Source organism: Pelodiscus sinensis, chromosome 11, assembly GCF_052426305.1.
Source record: "Pelodiscus sinensis isolate ZL-2025 chromosome 11, ASM5242630v1, whole genome shotgun sequence".
NCBI classification, from domain to species: domain Eukaryota; kingdom Metazoa; phylum Chordata; order Testudines; family Trionychidae; genus Pelodiscus; species Pelodiscus sinensis.
This window is the reverse complement of record NC_143062.1, coordinates 12,871,875-12,894,263: the sequence shown is the minus strand read 5'-3', so window position 1 is coordinate 12,894,263 and position 22,389 is coordinate 12,871,875. Positions and strand designations below refer to the sequence as shown.

The 22,389-nt window shown below is 44.6% G+C and overlaps 2 protein-coding genes across 4 annotated transcripts in view; one reads left to right on the top strand and one right to left on the bottom strand.

Moving 5' to 3' along the window:
* OGN (osteoglycin) overlaps positions 1 to 20,477 on the bottom strand; it is a 38,094-nt gene extending 17,617 nt beyond the window's left edge. The window contains exons 1-3 of the mRNA XM_006127563.5: positions 20,352 to 20,477; positions 19,464 to 19,696; positions 392 to 488 (exon numbers count right to left, since the gene is read on the bottom strand). Coding sequence (XP_006127625.3) covers positions 392 to 488; positions 19,464 to 19,628 — 262 coding nt within the window. The 5' untranslated portion in view covers positions 19,629 to 19,696; positions 20,352 to 20,477. The remainder of the gene's footprint in view (positions 1 to 391; positions 489 to 19,463; positions 19,697 to 20,351) is intronic.
* The window catches only part of CENPP (centromere protein P), a 295,796-nt gene that overhangs the window by 59,293 nt on the left and 214,114 nt on the right, over positions 1 to 22,389 (top strand). The gene's annotated exons all lie outside the window — the stretch shown is intronic.

The window sequence follows — 22,389 nt, the reverse complement described above, 5'->3', positions numbered from 1 at the left end:
ATCCATACCCCCTTAATTTGCTGGCAAGAATATTGTGGGAGACCATATCAAAAGCTTTGCTAAGTTTTTGCTTGATAGTCAATTCATATTTTTAGCTTCTGTGGAATTGTCTAGCTTTATTATGCTTTCATTTGGCCATTCAATATTTTGTTTGCCTACAGGATGTGATAGGAGCATCAGCTACATTCAGAAAATATGCAGTTCAGTTTTATCTGAAGCTTTTTTAAAATTTCCACACTGAAGTTAGCAGAAACCACACCTAGCTCATGAACATCTTTTTTTATAAATGAAAAGGTGAGTGCTATGTGCAGTTGTCCTTCACTGAACTCTTATTTTTATATGGAACAGTATCTTTTAGAGAGCTTAATATTGTAACATTTCTAAATCTTACCTGTATCCTTGGTTGGTGGCACTTTAGGTACACTGTCATCTCTTTGCAGTGCCAGCTGTATGTTAGAATCAGGAGAAACAATCATGCCATCTTTTCCCTGTAAGAACAAATGAATGTTCATGAAAGGCAAACCATCAACTTAAACATTGTGGTATTATTCCATCCCCACTCTCAGTCCCTCTTCAGGGGCCCTTCTCATCAACTCCTAATTCAGGGGGTTAAGTCACCGCTATCTGTAAGGGTTGTTCATGAAGTCCCTTGAGAACACAGGGAAGAAGGGTTTTACTCCTGTTACTTGCTAATACCAAAAGCCAAGGGTGGGCTTTGTCTCATTTTGTACCTGTGGCAACTCAACAACTTTGTATAGAAGCTCAAGTTCATCACGTTTGTTTCTGTCATTCATAATTCCCTATCTCAGGGTGGACAAAAGGGCCTCTGTGGACTGGATTTTGCCTGCTGAGCAGGTTGATCCAGCCTGACACGGCCCTGCTGCTTCCCCACCCCAGGCCAATTCTGCACTTGATGGTGGGAGGAGACATCATGCACTCCCTCTTCTGTCCCCAGGCCAATCAGGGACTGGGGGCGGGGGTGAGTGCATGAAGTTTCTACTGCCCTGCCCTGCAAGGAGTCTGCAGCTGAAGCACCATGCGCTCCTGGGGGGGCGGGAAGAGACTTCGCGCGCTCTACCTGCCCCCAAACCCTGATTGGCCTGGGGGCAGAAGGGGTGTGCATGAAGTCTTCTCCCACCATCAGGGGCATGGGCGCCTGTGGGGGGGAGGGCAAAGAATTCACTCGCTCCCCCACCACCAGACCAATCATGGTCTGTGGGTGGGGAAGCAGGGAAGTGTCCTGGCCCCTTCCCTTCTGCTTGAGCCCTGCCCTTTCTGGGGTGATGTATGGCACTTCAGAAATTATTGCCAACCCTTTCCCTATCTGGATCCGAAGGACTGGCACGCCCCCCTCGACTTGAGGGATACGTACTTCTACATCTTGTTCTACCAATCCCACAGAAAGTACTTAAGATTTGTAGTATATACTATCAATTCACAGTGCTCCCTTTCAGCCTATCCTCAGTCCTTTGAATGTTCACAAAATGCATGGCAGTTGTCACCACCTTCCTCTGCAGGCGTCAGGTAGTGTTTCGATACCAGGTGATTGTCTCATCAAAGGCCAGTCCAGGAGTCAAGTAGAGACCCACGTGAACCTCCTCAGAGCCACATTTGACAATCTAAACCTCTTCCTCAAAGAAACACAATCCACTCTTTCTCTGGTCCAGAGGATAGAATTCACTATGACAGTGGTTCCCAAACTTCTTTATACCAGGCACCGGCAAGCCCATTCACAAATTTTTGGTGTACTGGTAACATACTATTTGCACGTGTGTGTATTCATTATGCACATAAAATGTAATCGATCTGCCAAAAGCTCCAGCCCTTAGAGTTCTCCAGTGCCAGCCCTAACCTCCACCCCTCCACTACCACCAGCGCTAGCCACTGACCCCGGGTTCCCCTGCACTCAACCCTCTCCAGTGCCAGCCTCCCACCCTCACAGCTCCCTAGTGCCCAGCCCCCATCCCAAATGTTTCAGTGCTTGCCCCCTGTCCCTTAGAGCCCCCACCACCAGACTCCCCAGTGCTAGCCTCCTTTTACCAGAGCCCCACTGCACACCCCTCAGTGCAAGCCCCCAGTCACCTGTATTAACTCTCCACTTCTTAGAGTCCCCCACCCCCAAAGCCCACCAGCACTAGACACCCCATCCAGTGTCTGCCCCATCCTCCTCACCTAGCCCTGTGTGGCCTCCTAGCCACTAGCTGAGTACTGCTGCCCAGGTTGCAGCTGCTTTAAGGCTGCTGTATCAGGCTTTGTGTGGCCCTCCTGCTGCACAGCAAAGTGCGGTTCTATGTCTCTGGGAGAGAACTGGCCCCTGCCCAGCACTGGTTTGCTGAGAGATTGGTCAGAACACGTATCTCCCAACAGCTGCGGTGGGAGCAGTGTACCCCAGCCCTGGCCCCCCAGAGCTGCCATGGCCTAGCATATGTCGGGCTGCAGCCTGGCAGTTGGGAACTGCTGCATTAGGACAGTACTGGACTAATTTCAAGCAAGGGCTTACCTCCCAGTGGAGAGGTTTCTGGCCATGACCACAATCATTCATGGGCTCAGAAGGTTTCCCACTACTACAGGCAGGAACTACTTGAAGCTGCTGGGTCACATGGCTTCATGTACATATGTGGTACATCATGCGAGAGTAAGATTCATTCTCCTTCACCTTCCTGTGGTGGCTCAGTCAGCAGCAGATGTGTTTTAAAATCCCTTTTGTGCCGCTGCACCCACTTCAAACCTTAGTGATGACTGCATCAGACTTAGGGGAGCCCACCTAGAAGGCCTCAAAACTCAAGGCCTTTGGTTTCCTCCTGATATGAACCTTCACATAAGCATCAGGGATCTCATGGAGGTGTGCTTTGCATGCCAAGCTTTCTGGACCCACCTGACGGGCCATTGTGTGTCAGTTTTGACGGACAGCACAACATCAATGTTCTAGATCAAACAACTGGGGATGCACACTACTCTTCCCTGTGTCAAGAGACCCTGAGGTTATGGGACTTCTGTATTGTGACAAAACTCCTCCTCTTCCTTGATTGGTTCTGCGCTTTCAGGCAGATTTCTCACCTCAGAGGCTCACAGAAGCCTTTACTTTAGCCTGTTTTCTAGGCACCAACTTACTGTTTGGTGAGTTACCCCCCTCATCATTAGCCAGCAAGGGGAAAAGAGAGGAAACCAAATCTTCTACTCTCTACTTCTCCCTTCAAGTGATATGGGTAGGATAATCACCTTTACCAAAGTTAGTCCTTTTCTGGTACTGAAAAAGGAGTTGGTGGTGGAAGGGCCTACCAACTACTCCGGGCTCCAGCCCAAGACCTGTAATAGAAGCTGCCTGCAGTGTCTGCAGTACCAGCAGTGTGATAGCTACGATCCCCTGGGCCACTTCTCCATGGCCCTCACCAGCACCTTCTTTGCTGCAGGCTCTTCCTGCTTGGTACCTGCTTGTGCTTGCTCTTCCCAGACCTTCTACAGTACCTTCTCTTCAAGCTTTTTGCACACAGTGTACTAACAGAAGGGGAGCCCTTTTTACCCAGTCTCAATGGGTTCTTCATTAGCTCCAGAAGTCTTGATTAGCCTTGCTCACTTGAAACCTAGAAGCCTCTGTTAATTGGCTGAGCCTCAGTCAGGGGGAGGGGCTACCAGAGCTATATAAGCCTGTGACTCAGCGACCAGGGAGCTTGCAAACAGGAACAGCTAACAGGAGAGTTTGGAGAGGGAGTTTAGAGGGGGAGGTTAGAGGGCACTAGTGACTTTGGGCCTTCTTTAAAACATAACTCTTAGAATAATCTGTATTCCAGAGGTTTAAAAAGAATCCCATTCACACTTAAACTTATTCATTACAAACATGGAGACAGAAGCCCAGCAGCAGAGTGGGGGCTATCCTGTTTATTGCGTTGAGTGTAACATGTATGATTACCTGCCCTGTGGGCGGGTGGCATATGTGTGCACTCATTGCAAGGAGCTCCTGACCCTCAGAGACCGAGTTCGGGCTTTGGAGGCCAGGGTGGCTGAACTGGAGGAGCTAAGGGAGGTAGAGAGATATGTTGATGAGTCTTTCTGGGACACTGTAGTACTGTCCCACCTCCAGTCTGAGAGCCCCAGTGCTCTTAAGGAGGATGAAAGTCTCAAGGGAACAGAGCATTCAATGGGAGCAGAGGGAAACCATCCCGTAGTTGGGACCCTCCTCCCAGAGGATGTTGCGGTATCCTCTTGCACTGAGGATACCTCTGAGGAGGAGGGAATGCCAGTTAGGAAGAGGCAGGTGTTAGTAGTGGGTGATTCAATCTTTAGAAACATAGATAGTTGTGTTTGTGATGACCGGGAGAACCGTATGGTCACTTGCCTGCCTGGTGCGAAGGTTGCGGATCTCTCGAGGCATCTAGATAGACTTATATGTAGTGCTGGGGAGGAGTCGGTGGTCGTGGTACATGTCGGTACCAATGACATAGCGAAGGGTAGGAGAGATGTCCTGGAGGCCAAATTTAGGCTGCTAGGAAAGAGACTGAAATCCAGGACCCCTCTGGTGGCATTCTCAGAAATGCTTCCAGTTCCACGCGCAGAGCCAGGTAGGCAGGCAGCGCTTCAGAGTCTCAATGCGTGGATGAGACGATGGTGTAGGGAAGAGGGGTTTAGATTTATTAGGAACTGGGGACACTTCTGGGAGAGGGGGAGCCTATACAAGAAGGATGGGCTCCAACTAAACCAGGGTGGAACCAGACTGCTGGCACTAAACATTAAAAAGGCCGTAGAGAAGTTTTTAAACTAAGAGATGGGGGAAAGCCGATTGGTGCGGAGATGCACGTAAATCGGAGGGAGACTTCTCTTAGAGGAGAATCCATTGATAGAGACTCTCTAAGCTGTAGTCAGAAAGAGAGGAGGGGAGAGGGCAAACCATGGGCCAGAGCAGATAAACAACCGCATTCAAAGGAATCCAATGCATCAGGGAAGGGCAGACAAATAAGCAGTGGCAAATTTTTAAAGTGCTTGTACACAAATGCTAGGAGTCTGACTAATAAGATGGGTGAACTGGAGTACCTCTCATTAAATGAGGAGATTGACATAATAGGCATCACTGAAACCTGGTGGAATGAGGAAAATCTGTGGGACACAATCATACTGTGATATAAAATATATCGAAAGAATAGAGCAGGCCGGGTGGGTGGCGGAGTGGCACTGTATGTGAAAGATAATGTAGAATCAAATGAAATAAAAATATTAAGTGAATCAACATGTTCCATAGAATCGCTATGGATAGAAATTCCATGCTCCAATAATAAGAAATTAGCAGTAGGGCTATATTACCGACCACCTGACCAGAACTGCGATACTGACATTGAAATGCTGAGGGAGATTAGAGAGGCTACCAAAATAGAGAACTCTCTAATAATGGGGGATTTTAATTACCCCCATATGGACTGGATACATGTCACCTCAGGAAGAGAAGCGGAGATAAAATTTCTCAATGGCTTAAATGACTGCTTCTTGGAGCAGCTGGTGCAGTAACCCACAAGGGGAGAGGCAATTCTCGATTTAGTCCTGAGTGGAGTGCAGGATCAGGTCCAGGAAATAACCGTTACAGGACCGCTTGGGAATAGTGACCATAATATAATAACATTCAAAATTCCTGTGGTGGGAAGAACACCTCAGCAGTCCAGCACCCTGACATTTAATTTCAAAAAGGGGAATTACACAAAAATGAGGAGGTTAGTTAAACAGACATTAAAAGGCACAGTGACTAGAGCCAAATCCCTGAAAGGTGCATGGAAACTTTTTAAAGACACCATAATAGAGGCCCAACTTAAATGTATACCCCAAATTAAAAAACATAGCAAGAGACCTAAAACAGTGTCACCGTGGCTTTACCACCATGTAAAAGAAGCAGTGAGGGACAAAAAGGTATCTTTTAAGAAGTGGAAGTCCAATCCTAGTGAGATAAATAGAAAGGAACATAAACACTGTCAAATCAAGTGTAAAAATGTAATAAGAAAAGCAAAAAAAGATTTTGAGGAACAGCTAGCCAAAAACTCAAAAAGAAATAACAAAATGTTTTTTAAGTACATTAGAAGCAGGAAGTCTGCTAAAAAACCTGTGGGTCCCCTAGATCAGGGGTCTCCAAACTACGGCCCGTGGGCTGGATGCGGCCCGCGAGGCCCTCTCATCCGGCCCGTGGAGACCTTTTTGTCTGGCCCCGCCTTCTTCCGCGTGCTGGTGTGACGAGGCGACCCCCGCCCGTCCCTGGGGCACCGCCGAACGGGCCCTTCTTGCCGCGGGGGGGGGCCCTGTCAGGGGTGTGCGGCGTGTACTCACGCCGCGCCGGGGCAGGAGAAGCGGGCCGCTCCGCTGACAAGCGGCCGCGCGGCAGCAAATGGCACAGGGGGCGGGGGTTAGCACGGGCGGCGTTCCCCCGCCCAGACTGACAGGGCAGCCGGCCAATCAGGGGGCAGGATGGGCGGTGGTGATAACGCCCGCCCGGCGACGTGCGGGGGAACGTGAACCCCGGCGGGAACTTTAAAAAGGTGACCCCTTCCGCCTGGGGGGGGGAAGGAGTGAGCGGTGGCAAGCAGGAGGGGAGGACAGCGTGCAGAGGAAGGGGAGAGCAGGGGGAAAAGCCCCCCCCCCTTCTCAGGAGTCCAGACGCGACGGCCACCCAGACGGCAGGACCAGCCCCGGCGGGAGGGGTGGGCGTCTGGATATACGACCGTCAGCCTGACGGACGAATCAAAGGTGACCGCCCCACGGTGGGGGGAGGTAGAGGGTCACACGAGGAGGGAAAGGAAGCAGCCCAGGGCAGAACTCGTTAGAGTTGGCGGGCTGACGAGTTACGGCAGGAGCCCCGTCAGCCGGACCGGAGCCAGCTGGTTCCGTGTCCTTAGGGCCCTGGGCTGGGGCCCGTGAGTGAGGGTGGGCCCGGGCCCCCCTTTCCCTCCCCTTCAGCACTGGAGGGAGTGCATGGTCAGAGTACCGGCCGCGCTGCGACAGAGGGCGCAATAGGCAACTGAAATTCCCCGTCGTGAAAGCGGCCCCCGAACTGCTGTTTGATAGTTAATGCGGCCCTCGGGCTGAAAAGTTTGGAGACCCCTGCCCTAGATGATCAAGCTATAAAAGGAGCAATCAAGGATGATAAAGCCATTGCAGAGAAACTAAATGATTTCTTTGCTTCAGTCTTCACGGCTGAGGACGTTGGGGAGATTCCTGAATCTGCACTGTCCTTTGTGGGTGGTGAATCTGAGGAACTGTCCCGGATTGAAGTGTCATTAGAGGAGGTTTTGGAAGAAATAGAAAAACTTAATGTTAACAAATCTCCGGGACCGGATGGCATTCATCCAAGGGTTCTAAAAGAACTCAAATGGGAAATTGCTGAGCTATTATCTGTGGTTTGTAACCTATCCTTTAAATCGGCTTCCGTACCTAATGACTGGAAGGTAGCCAACATGACACCAATATTTAAAAAGGGCTCTAGAGGCGATCCGGGCAATTACAGACCAGTAAGTCTAACTTCAGTACCGGGCAAATTAGTTGAAACAATAGTAAAGAATAAAATTGTGAAGCATGTAGAAGAACATAATTTGTTGGACAAAAGTCAACATGGTTTCTGTAAAGGGAAATCCTGTCTTACTAATCTGTTAGAGTTCTTTGAAGGGGTTAACAAGCATGCGGATAAGGGGGATCCAATAGATATAGTATACTTGGATTTTCAGAAAGCCTTTGACAAGGTCCCTCACCAAAGGGTCTTGTGTAAATTACATGGCCATGGGATAAGAGGGAAGGTCCTTTCTTGAATTGAGAACTGGTCAAAAGACAGGAAACAAAGGGTAGCAATAAATGGTAAATTTTCAGATTGGAGAGGGGTAACTAGTGGTGTCCCCCAAGGGTCAGTCCTGGGACCAATCCTTTTCAACTTATTCATAAATGATCTGGAGAAGGGGGTAAGCAGTGAGGTAGTAAAGGTTGCAGATGATACAAAACTGTTTAGGATAGTCAAGACAGAAGCAGACTGTGAGGGACTCCAAGATGATCTCACCAAACTGAGTGATTGGGCAGCAAAATGGCAAATGAAATTTAATGTGGATAAGTGTAAAGTAATGCACATTGGGAAAAATAACCCCAACTATACGTACAGTATGATGGGGGCTAATTTGGCTACGACAAATCAGGAAAGAGATCTTGGAGTTATCGTGGACAGTTCTCTGAAAACTTCCACACAGTGTGCAGCGGCGGTCAAAAAGGCAAATAGGATGCTAGGAATTATTAGGAAAGGGATAGAAAATAAGACCCGGAACATCTTACTGCCCCTGTATAAAACTATGGTACGCCCACATCTTGAATACTGTGTACAGATGTGGTCTCCTCACCTCAAAAAAGATATTTTGGCCTTGGAAAGGGTTCAGAAAAGGGCAACTAAAATGATTAGGGCCGTGGTCCCCAACACGGTGCCTGCGGGCGCCATGGCGCCCGCGGGGGCATTTCTCTGCGCCCGCCAAGTGCTCAGGGCTGGCCTGGCCCCAGACACGTGGCGCATGCGCGGTGCCGGAGCCGCCCCGGGCGCGTGGCGCACGGTGAGCGCCGGCCCCGGGGGCGCCGCGGATTCACCCCCCCGTGGCGCATGTGGGGGGAGAGCGCCAGCGCTGGCCCCGGGCGCGCGGTGCTTGCGGGGGGAGGAAGTGCTAGCGCCAGCTCCGGGCGCGCGGCGCTTGGGGGAGGGAAGGGGGAAAGAGCGCCAGCGCCGGCCTCCGGCGCTTGGGGGAGGGGGGCAGAGAGCGCCAGCGCCAGCCCCGGGCGCGCGGCACTTGATGGGAGAGCGCCGGCCCCCGGAATGCGGCTATGGGGGGGCCCCGCCCCCGCCTGCCCCCCACGGTGCCCGGCGGGCGAACGGCCACGCCCCCTGGCGCCCGGCAACCCCAAAAGGTTGGGGACCACTGGATTAGGGGTTTGGAATGGGTCCCATATGAGGAGAGGTTAAAATGACTGGGACTTTTCAGTTTAGAAAAAAGGAGACTGAGGGGGGATATGATAGAGGTCTATAAAATCATGAGTGGTGTGGAGAGGGCTGATAAAGAAAAGTTATTTATTAGTTCTCTAAATAGAAGAACTAGAGGTCACCAAATGAAATTAATGGGTAGCAGGTTTAAAACGAATAAAAGAAAGTTCTTCTTCACACAGCATATAGTCAGCCTGTGGAACTCCTTGCCAGAGGAGGCTGTGAAGGCTAGGACTATAATAGAGTTTAAAGAGAAGCTGGATAATTTCATGGAGGTTAGGTCCATAAAAGGCTATTAGCCAGGGGATAAAGTGGTGTCCTTGGCCTCTGTTTGTCCGAGGCTGGAGAGAGATGGCAGGAGACAAATCACTTGATCATTGTCTTCGGTCCACCCTCTCTGGGGCACCTGGTGCTGGCCACTGTCAGCAGACAGGATACTGGGCTAGATGGACCTTTGGTCTGACCCAGTACGGCCGTTCTTATGTTCTTATTCTAGATCCTCCAGGTGTTTTAATTGGTTTGATTGCGCTAACTGATTCTGGCAATTTCCTGTGTTTCTGGGTTTGTCATTGTTAGTTTACGCTGGGAACCGAGGCGTATTTAATCGAGGGATAATATATTTCCCTTCTGTCATTCTCCTGTAGCCCTCTGGCCTCACCCTGTCACAATACCTACAGGCTTCATAGCTCCCAGGAGTACAAAAGTGTTAGCCAACAGCCTCAATTGGTCTTTTCATACACACAGTGGTGTCTTCCCCAGATGTCGTGCAGTCAATCTTCCAGAGGTGCAGGTTTCCCCAGATAGACCTCTTTGCAGTGTGGCACAACAGAAACTGCCAGCAATTCTGCTCATTCTAGAATCTCAGCCCAAGCACATGCATGGATGCATTTCTCCTCAGCTGGGGAGAATGTCTCCTTTTCATTTTTCTGCCTATACCACTCATCCACAAGATGGTCCTCAAAATGAGACGAGCCCGAGCTCATGTCATTCTCATAACCCTGCCATGGGCCCACCAACATTGGTACACCACTCTACTGGACATTCTAGTACAGATCTTGATCCCATTTCCGCTCTTCCCGTACCTTCTCGCACTAGACCATAGCCATTTACACCACCTGAACCTTGAGTCTTTGCACCTCGTAGCATAGATGCTCTTGAGTTGAACCCTTTGAAGCTCTTCTGCTTGGACCAGACTAGACAAGTCCTCCAGGGCAGTAAGAAACCTTCCACAGAGCCACCTACCTCGCCAAGTGAAAAAGGTTTTCAATTTGTCATGCAACATGGTTTGTCCCCAATCCTTGATTCTGGACTCTCTCTTCTATCTCAAACTCTAAGGGCTTTTGATCTCCTCTATAAGAGTTCACTTAGTTGTCATATCAGCTTTCCATCCCAGGGCACAAAGCTGTTCTGTGTTCACAAATCCTGTAGTCAGCTGTTGTTTTTTTTTAAAGGGGCCTTGATAGACTTCACCCTCAAGTCCACAAGCTCATGTCTCCCTGGGACCTTAATTCAGTCCTGTTTAAACTCATGGGGCCACTGTTCGAACCACTTGCTATGTGCTCACTTCTCTATCTTTGAAGGAGGCATTCCTTGTAAACAGGAGGGTGTCTGATCTCAGGGCTTTGATGTCAGAATCCTCCTACACAGTTTTCTATAAGGACAAAGTGTAGCTCCAACCCTATCTGGCCTTTCTACTGAAAGCAGTTGTCTAATTCCACGTGAACCAGGACATCTTCCTTTCTGTTTTTTATCCTAAGCTGCATTCTAACTCCTGTGAGCAGAAGCTACAGTCCCTAGATGTGCCAGAGCGCTCTGGCCTTTTATATTGACCTTAAATACTACTTTTGACCTTCAAACATGACTGGAGCTCATTTTGTGCCGTGGCCTTTTTAGTTTTGTCCCTGCATACTTTCGTTGTTTGTTTTCATTCATGAAGTAGGTCCTCAGTCCTTGACTGCAATCCCCCATGAACAGTGAATGATAGAGCCCCATGGAAAAGCTAATATGTGATCCTATAGTTAAAGATTTCTCATAATGCATGCATATATTAATTCTACTGTGTGTGTCACTTGGCAACCTTGATGTTTCTTTAACATTGTGTTTTGTGTGAAATTAGTATTTATGAATAAATGACATGAAAATCTCTCACATGCAAACTTTTCAGACAGAATAATTTGTGTGTGTATTTATTCAGTCTTTCTCTCTCTATTTGTGTATATATACAGTTTGTTAACCGAAGCACTTTTTAAAATACTTTTCATGGATTTGGATTTCTGTGGTTTCACTACTTTTTGTCCAAAGCAACTGATAAAGTAGACACAAGGTAGTTTTTCTCAAATGTCACTAAGTATAGCCTCTACAGACAATTCTTGACAGATTTTCTTTAATTGAAATTATAAAAAGGCTGATTTTTCTTTCATACCTAATATATGCTTATTGACATTTTTGTTTTGTTTTAAAGGGGTTGGTAAGTAATAGGTTCCAAAACTTCATGGTGAAGTATGAATCTGTGGAGAAAATATTTTTTGTTAAACTAAGTTACACTTATGATGAATCCTCTTCCATTTAAATTATTGTTATTCATGCATTGAAACATGATTGTAAATTGTACCTTTACTGGCAAAGATTCTATGCTGGCACAGTCCCTTGTGGAGATATAGCGTAAATCTACAGAGGTAGTTCTTTCAGTTTAGCTACATCACCTCCCCAAACAAAATTAGCTAAGCTAAACTGCACTAGAGATTTGTGGGCATAGCTATATTGGCTCTGTGTGCACAATTTTTATTTGCATCACTATGCTGGCAATACTTTGTAGCATAAACTTAGCCTCAGTCTTGAAGAGTTATATTTGGTACAAAATAAACTTCAGCAAATTCCATGAAAAGAAAGTAAATTTGAGTAGTACCTAAGTTCCAAAGTAGTTATGAAATTTTGTGTATATTAACACTTTTTCCTATCTTTGTTCTCTATTTTTTTGTGTTGCTGTTATAAAGTGAGTTTTTGTGATTTCTGTTCAAAGTCAGAAGAATATAAACAGAGAAAATATATTTTGTTCAAACTTTTGTTAGGTGGAATATAGTGTAACTATGATATAATGCTTAGGAAGATATTATGTTTTAGAAAGAAACAGCATGCTTCCTGCAGCAATCTTAAGACTTAAAAAAAAATTGGCTTTAGTATAAAGCTCTGGATATGTTTGTATGAAACATCACTTCCTGGTAAATGTTAATCCTTCTGAAAAAGGGTTAGATGTGTTCTATTGACTGACAAGCAGTTCTATTAAAAATGAATATTCTCAGTGGTTATTAATAGTTTAAATTGATTGCTACAGTTTGAAATTAATCATATGAAACCCAGATTTTTAATCTGGCATGTACTAAGGTGTTGGCTCAGAAAAAAACGTGGTCACATGTTTTGATTAGGTTCAGTGGTAGAAAGAATCAAGAAACTAATAGTGAAAAAATAATTGGACCTTTTAAATTATTGATATATTTACCTGTTGTTGTTTTTTTTCAGATTCAGAACCTATTTAGAAAATTGTAGCACATAAGGAATATTTATTGTAAGGAGATATTTGTTTATGGAAAACTGATTTGATAGAAATAATGGCCAGCTGTATTCCTAAAATTTACTATGCAGAGTGGCCTACGGTAAACTTTTAGTTTAGTGATGTGTGTGGTTTTTATGAACCTTGATTAGGGAATTTCTAGCACAATTAACAGGCGTCCAAAACACAAGATTTGGTAGAAAAGGGGGACTTAACTATCAATTCATCTGTTGGCAAAATACAAAATTTCCAGTATGTGTTTGTACTGTATTAATGACAGCTTTTGTTTGAGAAAGCAGACAAAGTAACCAAGCAAAAGCCATTTTAGACATGATTCTGAACAATAGGGAAGAATTGGTTGGAAATCTGAAGGTGGAAGGCAATTTAGGTGAATAATGGATTTCATGATGATTTCAAGGAAAGGAAATAGTGAAAGCAGCACAATAAAGTCAAAGAACTTCAAAAAAGCAGACTTAACACATTCAGAAACCTGTCGGGTAAGATCCCATTGGAAGAATATCAGAGGGTTAAAGGAGTTCATTTTCTCAGAGAGACAATATTAGAGATATAACTGCAAGTCAAAATAGGCAAAAAATAGGTTAAAGAATATTTAGACAAGTTAGATATATTCAGATTGGCCAGGACAGATTAATTTAATCTGAGGTTATTTAAGAAACTAACTGAAGTAATCTCAGAAAAATTAGCAATTATTTTTGAGATCACATGGAGGACAAGTAAGATCCAGAAGACTAGGGGAGAACAAACATAATACCCATCTTTAAAAAGGGAAACAAAGTACCTGTTAGCTTAAAGACCTGTTAGCTTAATGTGGACAATTGGAAATATACTGGAACAAATTATTAAACAATCAGTTTTTAAACACTTAGGGTATGTCTACAGAGCAAAGTCATTTCGAAATAACAGCCATTATTTCAAAATAACTTTACTAGTGTCTACACAGCCAAACTGCTATTTCAAAATTAATTCGAAATAGAGAAGTGCTTATTTCAAATTTGGTAAACCTCATTCCACGAGGATTAATGCCAAATTCGAAATAGCTATATCGAAATAAGTGCTGTGTAGACACTTATATCGAAATAGGGGGCCTCCAGCCTTCCCAGGGTGTCCTGGTGGCCACTCCAGCCTCAACCAAGAACACTCCTCTCCCTTCCCCCTCCGTAGAGCTCTTAAAGGGATTGGCTCTGGACACAGTGCCTGTGCCAGCTCCAAGCCTGCCAGCTCAAAGCCAGCAGTCACTGGCTTTACCCAGTGGCCACAAAACATGAGCCAGTAAGCCACTGGCAGCCAGCCCTCAACCGCTCCCCAGGAGCAGTCTTCCAGCTCTCAGGAGCCTGCCAGGGCTTGGAGAAGGCGGGCACCTTCCTGGTCTAGGGTGGAGATCATGGACCTTATTCAGGTTTGGGGGGGATGCGCCCAAGGTCCATGATCTCTGCACTAGATAGAGGAACGCGGCCGTCTATTGCAGGATAGCTGCCAGCTTGGCCACCAAAGGCCACATGCAAACCCTGGAGCAGGTTTGCATGACAATCAAGTTGGTCCGGCGAGACCCTGAGCTTCCCCTCCCCCTTCTTCCCCTTTCCAGCTCCCTCCTCCCAGGTTTTCCCTCTCCCCTCTCCCACCTCATTTCCCCAGTCTCACCAGATTTTCATTCCCCCCCTCCCCAGTTTTGTTAAATAAAGAGAGTTTGTGTTCATGAAAATACATGTATTTTATTTGACATCAGGAAGGGCGGTTAGGGAGGGGTAAGTGGAAGGATGTGAGGGAGGAATGAGGCACAAGCCCTCAGTGGGGCAGACCAGGGAGGCTCTTAGTGCTCCTCATGGTGGAAACTCTCCTCCAGGGCCTCCTGGATACTGACAGCCCCCAGATGGACCTCCCAGATGGCAGCCTGCAGAAAGTGCAGCCAGGCTTGCAGCAATACGTCCACGAGAAGCACCAGAGAGCCCAGGGGCAGCTCCAGCTCCATGTTGCAGAGTGCTGTAGTGTCCCGAGTGAGGGCAACCAGAGCATACAGAGACAAAATGTTTTGCTGTCCCTCATTGAAACAGGCAAGAAAGCAGGGAAAGCTGAGAACTGGCTGTATCGGGGGGGGGGGGGTCCCTTTAAGCACAGGCCTCAGATAGCCTCAGGCAGAAGCCACACAAAGTAACTCCTAGCCTGATGCCCTGCCAGACCTGGTTCTGGATGGCCTTAAATGTGATTCAGTGTCCACTCAGTGTGGACGTGCTATTTTGAAATAGAAAAATGCTATTTCGAAATGCATTTTGTATGTAGATGTGTAGACACTGTAGTGTAGACATACTCTTAGAGAATAATATGGTTTTAAGAAATAGTCACTAGGGATCTGTCATAAATAAATTATGCCTAACCAATCTAATTGTTGTCTTTGACAGGGTTACTGGCCTAGTGAATGGGGGAAAGATGTAAATGAGATGTATCTTAATGTTAGTTACGCTTTTGAGACAATTCATCATGACATATTCATAAGTAAACTACAGAAATATGGTCTAGATAAAATTACTTTTAGATATATGCACGACTGGTTGAATGACCATTTTCAAAGAATAGTTGTCACTGGTTTGCTGTCAAAGTGTGAGAGTGTACGTAGTGGGATCCCACAGGGGTGGATATTGAGAGTGATCCTTTTCAACATTTCCCTTAACGATTTGGATAATGAAGTGAAAAGTATGTTTATAGCCCCAAGGTTTCACACAGTGTTCCTTCTAAGCTGTGCGCCTGTGCACTATACATTTTAGGTCTGCCTATGTCATTTTAAGAACTACGCAGCAACACTCACCGCTCACCTTCTTGCTGGAACGGAAGGTGAGTGGTGACAGTGGGCAGCTGCCCTTTTGATCCACCTGGAGATGGTGTGCATAAGGTGAGGCTGTTTCAGCTGGAACAGGCCTTGTGTGGCTGCTACTTTACTCCAGCTGGAGCTGGGATATGCAAGGTGTGATTGTTCCAGCCGGGGCAGCCTTAGTGGAATGGGCCTTGTGTGGCTGCTGCTTTACTTCCAGCTGGAGCCGGAGCTGCCCGTGGTGCTATTTTTAGTACTGAGGTCGTGTGGGGGCTGGGACCATGGCACTAAAAATAGCACTGTGGGTGGCCTCTGCTCCAGTCCCAGCACATAGCCCCACCCTGGGAGCTTCTGGGCTGGGACCGAAATACTAAAAATAGCACTGTGATCCCAGCTCCAGCCCCGACAAACTGCTTTCCAGGTCGAAGGTAGAAAGTTAGGGAAGGAGCAGGTGGAGAACTAATGGGAAGGTGGGGGTGAGGAGAGGAAGGGGCTTGTACTAAGGGGAGAGGAGGAGGTAGGGTGGGAGAAGAAAGGGATAGGCACCATGGGGCAGGGTGGAGAAGAGACAAATGCCAGGGGCCCAAGAGGAGACAATGAGGAAAAGGGCAGGAGGGGGGAGGAGAAGGGAGGGGATAGGGTCATGCTGGGAGAGGAAAGGGGAGGGATAATGGGGGAAAGAGGAGAGGGGAAGAGTGGGTGTCAGGAGAAGAGGGGTTGAAAGGAGGAGTGGGCATGAGGAAGGCAGGGGATGCATCATGAGAAAGGCAGGGGAGGGACATGGAGGGGCATGAGGAGAATTGGGACAGAGGATGGTGAGGAGGTAGGCACCACGAAGAAAGAGGACAAAGAGGGCACGGGCAGTGAAAGAAGGAGAAGGCGCCAGGAAGGTGCAGGTGCCAGGGATATTGTGGGGGTGAAGCAGAAGGGCAGACACATGGAGGGGAGGGATGGGCACCAGAGGGGAGAGGGGATGGGGAGTGATAGTTACTGATGATCAGAGTGGAGCTAGAGGAGGAGTGGACACGGGGGAAGAGAAGTACAGGTGCAGGGGTCAAAGAAGATGGGGAGGGGATCAGGTCCCCAAAGGGCTGAGGGGAGTGAGAAGTGCAGGAGCCAGGACAGCAGAGGAGGAGGATGGGTGGGGGACAGCAGCAAGCACCAAGAAGGCCCTGGAGGTTTTTCGCCTTCCTCTGTAGCATGGGGTACAGATCACAGCTGGAGGATTCTCTGCATCTTGGGGTCTTCAAAGTATTTGAAGGCTTCAATACCTGAGATATAGGTGAGAGGATTATTCTAGGAGGGGTGGGTGAGATTCTGTGGCCTGCACTGTGCAGGGGGTCAGTCTAGATGATCATAGTGGTTCCTTCTGACCTTAAAGTCTATGAGGTCGAGGGGAGAGTGGGAGACATGGCAGCAGAGAGAAAGGGGAGAGATTTATAAGACATTTATTAATAACTTGGGTGCCACAGTGGCACACATCCGAACAAGCCACATGAACTCAGTACTGGTGCATAAGACAAAACTCACTCCGCTCATGAGTGGAAAAATCTTAGAGGGAAACACTGGTTGCATGCGAAAGAACTGAATTCCAAATGATCTTGACAAATTGGGGAATTGGTCTGAAATGAACAAGATACAATTCAATAAAGACAAGTGCAAAGTACCTGTCTTAGGAAGGAAAAATCAAATGGAGAATAACTGGTTAGATAGTAGTATTGTAGAAAGTCAACAATGTTATGCAGTTGTGAAAAAGGCTAATATTCTGGGGTGCACTAACAGGAGAGATGTATGTAAGACATGGGCGATAATTGTTTTGTTCTACTCAGCACTTGGAAGGCTTCAGCTGGAGCACTGTGGCCAGTTCTTGACTTCACAGATGGGAAAGATGTGGATAAATTGGATAATGTTCAGATGAGAGCAACGAATGCTAAAATATTTAGAAAACTTGACCTATGAGGAAAACTTTAAAAATGGGCGTCTTTAACTTTTAGAAAAGAAGACTGAGGGGGAATCTGATAAGTTTTCAAATATATTAAGTGTATTATATAGAGTGGTGGTCAATTGTCCATGTACCCTGAAGGTAGGAAAAATAGTAATAGGCTTAATCTGCAGAAAGAGAGATTTAGGTTCGCTATTAGGAAAAACTTTTTAACTATAAGGGAAGGTTAAGTTTATATGACACTGTGATCTAAAGTTGGTATCGCATCATAGGGTTGGAAGAGATCTCCGGAGGTCATAGAGTCCAATCCCCTGCTAAAAGCAGGACCAGTCCCAACCAAATCATCCAGGCCAGGGCTTTGTCAAGATGGGACTTAAAAACTTCTAGTGGTGTAGATTCCACCACCTCCCTAGGTAGCCCATTACAGTACTTCACCGCCCATCTAGTGAAATAATTTCTTGTAATATCCGCCTTAGACCTCCCCCTCTACAACTTGATATAGCTGACTTGCTCTCTTTTACTGTTTATGTAAGAAAATAATTTGCAAAGAATCATAGAATACTACAACTGGAAGGGACTTCAAGAGGTCATCAAGTCCAGTCCCCTGCCCTCACAGTAGGACCAAGCATCATCTAGATCATCCCTGATAGATGTCTGTCCAACCTGCTCTTAAATATCTCTAGTGATGGGGATTCCATGACCTTCCTAGGCAATTTATTCCAGTGTTTAACCACCCTGACAATTTTTTTTAATGTCCAACTTAACCATCCCTTGCTGCAATTTAAACCCATTGCTTCTTGTCCTATCATCAGAGGCTAACGAGAACAATTTTTCTCCCTTTTCCTTGTAACACCCTTTTAGATACTTGAAAACTGCTATTATGTCCCCTCTCAGTCAGCAATTTATGCTTGCGTTTAGTAAGAAAAAGACCCCCCCCCCGAAAGTCTCTTAATATTTGGAAATAGCCACTGTGTATATGTTTATTAAAGTTTTCCTTTGACAGTTAGCATGAAGCATTAATTAAGACAATTAGCTTTCCTTCAGCCTGCTTGTGCCAGCTGTACATAAGAATGACTATAGTGGGTAAGAACAATGGTCCTTCTAGCCTGGTATCTTGTCTTCCTACAGGGGCCAGTGTCAGTTGCCTGAGAGGGAGTGAACAGAACAGAGCAATTTATCAAGAGATCTACTGCTGTTGTCCAGTTTTGGCAGTCAGAGGTTTAGAGACATCCAAGCAATGGGATTGTGTCCCTGGCCATATTAGTTAATAGCCGTTTATGGACCTGTGTTCCATGAACTTCTTTATTTATTTTCTGAACTCAGTTATGCATAGTGTATACCAAAGAGAACTCTCACCTCTGAGCTCAGTTCTTGAGTTATTTGAACATAGCTATGATATTTGTATTCTAGGTTGATAGTTTGCACTAAATCTTTCTTCTTTTTGTCAGTATTTCTCTTGGTGTAATTACCCGAGCTCCTGGATATCAGAATTGACAGCAACATTGACTCTCAGTTGGTCATTAGGGGTGTTGAGGAGTGATGTAGTGAATTTTTTCTTCCCTATCCCCCTCAGTCCCACATAAATGAATATTAATATTGCAATGACTCTAATATTGCTTGGTAGGATACAGTGGCTCAGATCTGTTTTGCAGACTGTAAATTAAAAGGCAAACACTGTATTATATTACAGTTGACTGTGTGCCAGCTTGGAAGAACTGCTATGGTTTATAACAACATATTTCATGAAAGTATGTACCATACATGTAAGTGTTTCAAATACTACTATAACATCAAAACAAACACAAAATCTGAATTAAGACTAACTGCATATTGATTTTTAATCTTTGGCTCACCTTGTCTGTTGGACATAATCTATCCTTTTGAGACTTCTGAAATATCTGGGCATACCAGAATTAAAGGAGTTTAAAATGGTGTGTCAGCCACAGATTTTATGATTTCACATCTTCTCTGTGTTTCTCAGACCCCTAGTGAATACTGTAGATAAGAATGCTTTTGTGGTTCTATTTTTGCTTTGCTTCAGTTTTTAAGTGATCCACATTTTCCCTAACATTACAAGATTTTTTTTCATAAAATGTATAACATGCATATGACAACTAATTCATTCATAACACTTGTCAGGTTTTTTTAAAGGTTATATAACTTATGTATACTATAAATGAAATACCTTATTCTTTATTGCATCCTGGGATTTGTCTTCATAATCTTGAAGTTCTTCAAAAATGTCTGTATCGTACTCATAATAATTGGATGATTTCTGTTTAATTGTTGGTACTAAGTTCACCAAAGGCACAAAGAAAAATAAAAAAAAGATGGTCTCCAAAGTCGTCATTTTAGCAGAGAAAATGTGTCTGGCCTTTTCTGAGCTGGAGAAGTGACTATTGAACACGTTCTTTGTGACTGGAAATAAAAATGCAATCTGTCAAAACAATATTTAAAGCCTAGAGGACTTGTTGGCAGGGATTTCTAACTCATAAGAAACAGGGAACAACTTTTAACTCTTGGTATTCTTTAATTAGATGTTAGCCCTATACAAATCTGTACTTAACAGTAAAAGATTTCTTAGGAAGTAATAAATAAAAGCTGACCAGTTTCCAAATAATGAGCGCAATATTAACTTCATTGCAGTCAGTTACATTTTGCAAAATATCGTATTTCTTTCATTTCTGTGTGATAGCCAGAAAATTTTGTTTAATAGTGTTTGAAATACTTGGCATGCATGTGATTGAATGGTTAAAAATAAAAAGACAGAATCTTTTTTAGAACTTGAACGTAATGATTTTTCCAAAGCTAACTTAAAATAAGAAATTTGTGATCTTTTGTCTATGGAAACTTTAGATTTGAAAATGAATAAGAGAACAATTGTTTTTTAAATTGAAGGACTTAATTGTTTGTACTACTCACTGAAAAAAGAAGCAAGAAGTAATAAGATTCTAAGTTAACTTGAAAGGTTTATACTGTACTTTTCCAGTGAAATTGATATAGCTATTACATTAGTTAAAATTGTTTTAGGTGAACTGTGGATGAAGATGTTTTCTTAGAAAAGAACACCTACCGTTGTAGCAGAGTTGGAGTTTTCCTTTGATTTTTCTTCAGTATAGATATTGTTAATTATGCATTAATTCCACATGTCTGAATAAGAGAATAAAGCTGTGGCTTATTTCCAAGATGCAGAAATTTATACTACTTGGAGATTGCCAGCCTTAAAACACTTCCCATGGGGTCAAGAAGACTATGGCAGCATACTTTCCCCTGGGTGAGAGGTAATATTCTGGAACAGAGAGTTGTATTCAGAATAATTTTAAGAAGTGGTTAGTCAGTCTAGTTCATCTAACAGGGAATATTACTTACTAAAAGTAGCCATATTCAATATGAATTGCTTTAACATACCCAGTCATTTCACCTCTTTATAGATAAATCTATTTCATAAATTAATATTTGATTTACTAAAAGTCATAGGTTTTTCATTTTGCTTCATATTTTAGCTGAGGCAAAGCAGCTGTTTTTTTAAATCAAGGCAAAGATAGATCCGAACATGTTTATTCTGTATTAGTCAAATTTATGAACAGTAAACTGTTGCATGACAACTTAGAAAAGGTCCAAATTTTAAGCATGAAATGCAAGTTGCCAGCATTAGCAGATTCAGATTTCTTCTGTAATAATAGTTTTAATACTGTTCCTAATGGTATTCAGGCTAAACACAAAAATACACAATTTACTTGTGGTTAGAAGTCTATTACTTATAATTTGCAGACTGGTAATTCATTAAAGTGTGTATTTTCAATGGCTTCTTGTTAAAAAGAGGGGTTTTACAATAAATGTTTGTTCTGGGGGAAATATTGTATTAGTAATTTAGGAATTTATAGTAATTAGCATGAAGGCTTAGAATTTAGATATTAGAAAACCAATGCTCCTACTTCATGTCTGTTTCATATCCTTTTTTGGGTCTTACATAGTTTTGGCAATGAAGGTGAATGGGAACCAGATGAGTGACTTTAAAGTTTACAAGGTTGCTTTTTTGAGTCTTTTAAAATTGTACAGCAATATAATCATATATATTTGGGGAAATACAAAATTATATTCCCATTTTCATTTAGACTATCAGTTTTCTGGGAAAGTATCAGTTGAGAATATTCTAACCACTGGTGGCAAAGAGTGAACCTGTTGGGGGTGGGGTGACATATTTTTGTAATTACTTTGTTTAGAAACCAGATGTTTGTCCTGAAGCTCTCAGTGGGGAAATGAATATTTTTATATGTAACATCTGCAGCTTTTAAATTTCTGCAGTTTATAACCATTCTCCACTCAGAATGTGATTTGTTTTGAAAAAAAGGTCTATTGACTTCTCTGTATGCAAATGAGGCAAAATGTTCTAGCTATGATCTCAGCCATAATCACATTCCCAGTATGTTATGAAACGTAGCTGGAGTAAGAGCATTTTGAATCAGAATCACTGTTATAACACAAAATTGAAATAACTTTTAGGCTGAAGTTGGGGATCACTTTTCATACCATTTTGGCAGGTGGACACTATTGTGTTGTCTTGATCTCAGAGATTATGAGCCACATTGGATTCCTTAGCATTGTAAGGTAGATTGCTGCTAGGTGATGACTTCATTGATAGCCCTGTGGGAGATAGCAGTTAGGGATGTGAAAGTGTACACAGTTAATCGATGAGCCAGGACTCCTCATTTAATGTTCACAGTTACATTGAGGCTCCCAGCACGTGCCAGCTCTGGAGGAGCTGCTTGTACCCGTCCCCACTATGCTGCTGTCTCTGTATCAGAGGCTGCAGTGTGAGTGGGGCAGCTGGAAGTTGGCACACGTGGGGAGCTGGCTTAAAAGCCAGTTCCACATATGTACCAGCTCCCAGGGAGCTGACTGCTGCCACGCATGTAACTGTAACCACTGAAATTTTCAGTGGTATACAACTGATCTGCTAGAGAAAAAATATCAGAAGACACTTTACATAGTAGCTGTGAAAATTGGACTGTGAATTGCAAATGCAACTAAAAAATATTTGAAATCAAATGTAGCTGTGAGGTAGGTCGAGAGTTCTTCTTTGAGTGTGTCTGCACACATATATTCCATTC